This window comes from Lissotriton helveticus, chromosome 8 (genome assembly GCF_964261635.1).
Source record: "Lissotriton helveticus chromosome 8, aLisHel1.1, whole genome shotgun sequence".
In the NCBI taxonomy this organism is placed as follows: Eukaryota; Metazoa; Chordata; class Amphibia; order Caudata; family Salamandridae; genus Lissotriton; species Lissotriton helveticus.
In genome coordinates, this window is record NC_136069.1 from 526,484,094 (window position 1) to 526,490,313 (window position 6,220).

The following is a 6,220-nucleotide window of genomic DNA, read 5'->3' on the forward strand; positions in this document are numbered from 1 at the left end:
GCAGGAGCAGTCAGACACCTCTGGGCAGTGGAAGTGGATGGGGTGCAGCAGCCTGGTTGCGCAGGGGAGGTCAGACACCTCTGGGCGGCGGGAGTTGATGTGGTGCTGCAGCCTGGCTGCGCAGGGACAAGGCAGCGATTTAGGCATGTGCATGTGTATGTTCTCTGCCACTACTGATTCTATACTATGTTTTAGAGAAGTGAGCTTGAGGGCTGTATTATGTCCCGGCACGTGGTTGGAGACACACCGGTGGCGGAAATTTGAGCTGTGAGCGTTTTGTCCACAGTGTCGGCACTCACTCTCCCTCTCCTTTTCTTCCTTTCTCTCTCTTTCTCTCTTCCTCTCTATCTTCCTCTCTCTCTCACTCTTTTTTCTCTCTCTCTTCCTCTCTCTCTCTTACTCTTTCTCATGACGCCCAATCTTATCTTGCTTTTTGTCTTGCAGACTGTGATTCACAGATTGTTGCGGGATGACACGCTATGGCTGTATCTACTTTTATTTTGTTGTTTTGTTTAATTACAATGTTTTATATGTAAATCCATTGATGACTGTGATTCTCATTTGTCTAACCTCACATGCATCTTTTTTATTATAATTGGGGGACATCAGCCGATTTATTACATTCCAAATATCGGAAGGTTGCTGTCATATTTGTTTGTCGGGGGATCAAGGGGGATGGCGGACAAGGGGCTTGTGGCGGGGGGGTGGTGGGGCACTGTTGGGTGTCCAAGCTGTATGACCGTTGGCTCCATTACATCTTTTGTCATTCAGATGTGGCTGTGGGATGGACTCCCTTTCATGTTGCAGGTTGTAGTCCGACTTTACACCAGGTCAGAGCAGGTGTAAACTTCCTGGTGCTAACGCACCTTATCGCCTGTTTTGTATTCTCTTCGCCGATCTTGCTGGTGGTTGAGAAAGTTGCGAAGTAGTGTGTTTGCTGCTATTTTGCACGGGAACTCCTACTCTGCATCTCATTAGCGATATTTGCCGAAGTCATTAGTGACAATGCTTTTTGAGGCTGCTATCGCGGGTAAACTGGTGATATGGGCTGTTTACACCAGCTTGTGAATGGTGCGTTAAATTTATCACCATTTTGGCTGTTATTAAGTGAGGTTAACTCGGCGATATGTTCTTGAGAATATGCCCTTCAGTGTTTCAATGACCTGAGAAGTACTCGAGTACTGGGCTGAGAGCAGCACACCCAGCTCCTTCACACTAGGGGGCCATGCTGAGAGCCATGCACCCTTCGTATTCACACCAGAGGGCCGTGCTGAGTGCCGCGCACCCTTTTTGTTCGCACTCAACGGAATTACACCAAATTTGGCGAAAAGGTAGCCCTTGGTTCAGAAAGAACTCTTTTTGTTAAATGGTGTAATTCCATTCCCTAGTTCCTGAGACATTTGTAAAAAAGAAAAAATATTGATATCTGGGCAGAGCCTAACCACACATGTCCTTGTGAGATCTGATTGGCTGTAAGCACTTCATCCTGGAATTGCTGGCAGCCATCTTGGGACCAATATACATGATGGATGTATGACTAAACCACGACTTGTTATGTTATGTTATGTTATGTTATAACGTGTTTTATATAGCGCTCAGCTACTCCGAAGAGTGTCCCGGCGCTTCGAACCCAATGCAGACTAAGAGCAGGCAAAAGATGCCACACAGTACTGAACAAAAAGCCAGGACTTAAGATCTTTTCTAAAGGCTAGCAGGTTGAGGTATAAGATTGTTAACTTTGCAAAACAGTGTGTTAGACTAAAATGGGATGAAGACTCAAGTTATTAATTGCATCTACCTCTGGTGAAGCAACTCCTGGGATGCAGAATGTGCAGCAGAGAAGCAATGGCTTAGATAACAATACATGGGTGGTACACCAATCAGCACCTCAAGCCCGGAGCACTGAAAACGTAAGAAATAAACTGCAGGCAAGAAGGCAGAGAAAGGTGAAACAGTCGCTCAACGTGAAAGGCCTTGCTCTACATCATGACCATGAATGCTCACAAAGAGACTGACAAATCTACACAATGCATTCCTCGTCAGACCTCCTACCAATGCAGCCCCTCAAAGGGAAGAAAGTATGCACTCTCAGTCGGTGACACGCAGACGGACGACAGTTCTTCATTGAACAAGAGTGGGTACATACAACGGAGCCTGTGAGAGGCTTCTATTCACCACAGGAGGAGAGCTCACTTTCCAGTCCACTACACGGGCACATTCGGCAGCTCGGGCATGTGTCCTGCGCCTGGCGACTCCTCTCCTTCCATCTCAAAGTTGGCGTTGACAAAGGAGCCGGTGCCTTCAGGCTGCGCAGTGCGGGCAGGGTCGCTGCTGGGCTGGTGCTGCTCTTGAAACCGCCTTTCTGCCTCTTCAAACATCTTGTTCTCCTCCTCTTCCTCTTCCTCCTCTTTCTGCATCCTGTAGTACTCATCAATGGCGTACTGGTACTTAGGCGTGCTGATGCCAAGGACGGACGCGATCTTCTCCCCAAGGAAGTCACACACTGTAAGGGTGGATGTCGCCATGCGGATCATGTAAAACCACAAGTACGGTCCCCAAGTGAGCCTTCCAGGGTCAATAGCAGGCAGCAGGTCCTTCTTCTGCTCCTCTTCCTCCTCATCGGTGCTGTACTCCTCCATCGTCTCTCCACTGGCAAAATGAATCACTTGGCGTGGCACCTTCTTCTTCCCCACGACCCCCAGCTCAACGCTGTCACACTCTCCTGCCCCTCCAGGCTCCATCTGGCCAATGTAGTTCCGGGTTACTTCCCAAACCCCTACTTCCTAAACCACGAAATTTAAACAACGAACAATGCTTACTCACTTCTTATTTTACAACGACTTCCTAAACAACGAACTTTATTTTTAATTGCCCATTACTTATTCATGCCAGTATTTTCTCTTAAATAAACATGTTTAAGCCCAAACAACTAACATTTTTTTAATTGCCCATTACTTGTTCATGCCAGTATTTTCTCTTAAATAATCATGTTTAAGCCCATCAGCGTGCAAAATCAAGCAGACTGAGATTAAATTATTAGCTTCTTAATCACCTAACAAGTAACAAACACAAACGCATCAAGCTGTGCCCCTCTACACAAGCACAATCAAGGACAGTAGACTCGCAAGGCTTAAATAAATTAAGCATGACTTTTTTTTTTAAATAAAGTGGTATTAATTGATTAATATTTTGTAATTTGTTTTTAGTGATGATTACTTTATAAAACGTATTTTCTAAATTAAAGATATACTTTTAAATACCGGACTAACAAGAATTAATTTACTTCCCAACCATTACCCATAGCATACCTACAACCTGTGTCTTTAAGTGAAAATGTTTAAATCAAATTAAATACAAATTCAATACTACGAATTTAGAAAAAGAAAACACCTTTTTTAACGTTTTTAAATTCATTGATTCAAATTAATCACCTACCTGATAATGCCAGACAATTCCCACTTCGTACAAACACGCAGGATGATAAACAGACTACTTCCCAACACACTTTGTAGTCTGCCAGCCAGGGTGGAAACAAGACGTAATGGCTGACCTTAGCAGTTCACGTTCATCGCCAGCATGATTCCAGAAATTCTTTTCAAATGGAATGGAGGGCGAAAATGATTACCGTGCCACAGATTAATTTAAGGCATTAGCACTTTCACTACTGTGCAGTTCGGAAGGGTGAGGGGGTGGAGATCAGTGACGTAACACACCAACACTGCCTAATCCAAGTAAAGATTTGGGGATATGGAGGCGGAGAGTAGTGACATAAACAAACAAACAAACAAGACGTAAGTCTGTCGGAATCTGTAATATGTGATTCTACGTTGTTGCCAAAAGTCGTGGTTCAGGCTTTCGTGGTTCAGGACTTCGTTGAATGAGATTCTTCGTTATTTACACATCGTTGTTCAGGTAAGTCGTAGTTCACACTTCGTTGTTTAGGATGTTTCCCATACATGATAGTACCCCATTGAAATGCATTGTAGTGAATCGAAGATTTTGAGGGTTACCAAAAGGAGAACTATAAAGGGTGATAACAGACTTAAGTTACATTAGAATTCCTTTGTTGATGGTATCATACTAATTTCAGGAATTGTGGTGTGTTCTAAGTTGATTTTACCCTGTGAAACACCTTCTGCTGGGATATCATGAATCATGTGTGAGAGAAAACTATTTTCACATGCTTGTCCCATAGAGTTTTGGAAGGTGCTCCAGAAGCTAAAATAAGAGCATATTTTCTGTAAATTCACATTATCTTTCTCAGTCATGTGAGAATGAAGTCTGACATTCTCAGTAAAACATGTACATACAACAAGGGCAGAGATAGTCACTTAAAACATTTAATTTAAAAAGGAACAAAATGATGGGGTTCATTTTGTCATAGAAAGTATGGTTAGTGCTGTAGAAAGACAAGTTAGGACATGTTTCAAATGTGATCTCAAATATCTTCCTGTTATATTTCAACAGGAGCAGCCTGTCAGTTGATGCCTTTGTGTTCTACTGCAGCTTCCCAGAATGTTCTAAAGAACAACTAGAGCGCTAATAGTCTTACTTATGACAAAATTATGGCACACCTGAAGCCATCTTGATTGGAATAAACTGGTAACTCTTAAAACATTTAATTTAAAAAGTAACAAAATGAGGGGGTTTATTTTGTCATAGAAATTATGGTTAGTGCTGTAGAAAGAAAAATTAGGACATCTTTTAAGTGAGATCTCAAATATCTTCCTGTTATATTTCGACAAGAGCAGCCTGTCAGTTTATGCCTTTGTGTTTTATTGCAGCTTCCCAGAGTGTTCTAAAGAACAACCAGAGAGCTAACAGTCTTACTTATGACAACATTATGGCACACCCGAAGCCATCTTTATTGGAATAAACTGGTAACACTTAAAACATTTAATTTAAATAGGAACAAAATGAGGGGGTTCATTTTGCCATAGAAATTATGGTTAGTGCTATAGAAAGAAAAGTTAGGATATGTTTTAAGTGAGATCTCAAATCCTCTTCTATTTCATTAGAAAAGTCTAACATGCAGACTGAAACATGCACTTTCAATACCAGCAGTAGACTTCTAGTTAACTCCCTGGTGAGCAGTAGCTTTACTGCAGTGATGTAATGAACAACTAGAGTGCTAACATTCTGAATTTATGGCAAATGTGTGACACATCTAAATGCCTTCTTGATGGAATCAAAGTAAAAAACTGAAAGCATTTCCTACTGAGGAGACTGCAGAAAAAATAAGTCTCCCAAAATGGCCACCAGAGAAAAGAGCCCAAATGTAGCACAAATATCACCCAGATGTAGCCCAAGTATAGCCCAATGACAGAATGTCCCAGAGTGTTCTAAAGAACAACTAGAGCACTAACAGTCTTACTTATGACAAAAGTATGGCACACCTGAAGCGATCTTGATTGGAATTAAGTGGTAACACTTAAAACATTTAATTTGCAAATGAACAAAATGAGGGGGTCCATTTTGCCATAGCAATTATGATTAGTGCTGCAGAAAGAAAAATAGGGCACACTTTGACTTCTCAAATCCTCTTCTATTTCATTAAAAAATTCTGATATGCAGACAGAAACAAGCACTTTGAATACCAGCAGCAGACTTCCCTGGTGAGCAGTAGCTTTACTACGGTGATCTAATGAGCAACTAGAGTGCTAACATTCAGAATTTATGGCAAATGTGTGGCACATCTGAATGCCCTATTGATGGTACCAAAATAAACAATCATTTAAAATGCAATTGGTCTCGCACTTGTTTAAGTTAAAGCAATTCTGTTTGCAATTAGGTTGCTTTTTAGCTTTGCTTTTATTAGTGTTTTTCAAACTTTCATGTACATAACATGCATATATGTATACATGTATGCATGCATTCATATTAGTATTTATATAGATATGCAGATTATATATATGTTTATTAATGTATGCAGTATAAACATACATATATATATGCATTTATATTTATTTATACATATATATAAATATATATATACATGCATATGCATATATATATGTGCATATGTTCGCGTGTGAAGAGAGGTAGAGAGAGGTAGAGGTGTAGAGGTAGAGAGGTAGAGGTAGAGGTAGAGAGGTAGAGAGTAGTAGAGAGAGAGGTAGAGAGAGGTAGAGAGTAGAGGATGAGTAATAGAGAGTAGAGAGTGAGCAGTAGAGTGTAGCAGAGAGTAGTAGAGAGAATAGCAGGGAGTGAGTAGTAGAGA

General features: G+C 41.3%; 1 protein-coding gene across 1 annotated transcript; it reads right to left on the bottom strand.

Annotated features, from left to right (window-relative positions):
* Positions 1-2,192: 2,192 nt before the first annotated feature.
* LOC144771702 (protein FAM177A1-like) lies at positions 2,193-2,759 on the bottom strand. The gene has a single exon (XM_078656037.1). It carries the CDS (start codon positions 2,739-2,741, stop codon positions 2,205-2,207), a length of 537 nt encoding a protein of 178 aa, XP_078512163.1. The 5' UTR covers positions 2,742-2,759; the 3' UTR covers positions 2,193-2,204.
* Between the last annotated feature and the right edge of the window lie 3,461 nt (positions 2,760-6,220).

Excerpts from the sequence above, each read along its gene's own strand:
- LOC144771702 (XM_078656037.1), bottom strand. The coding sequence starts at position 2,741 with ATGGAGCCTGGAGGGGCAGGAGAGTGTGACAGCGTTGAGCTGGGGGTC.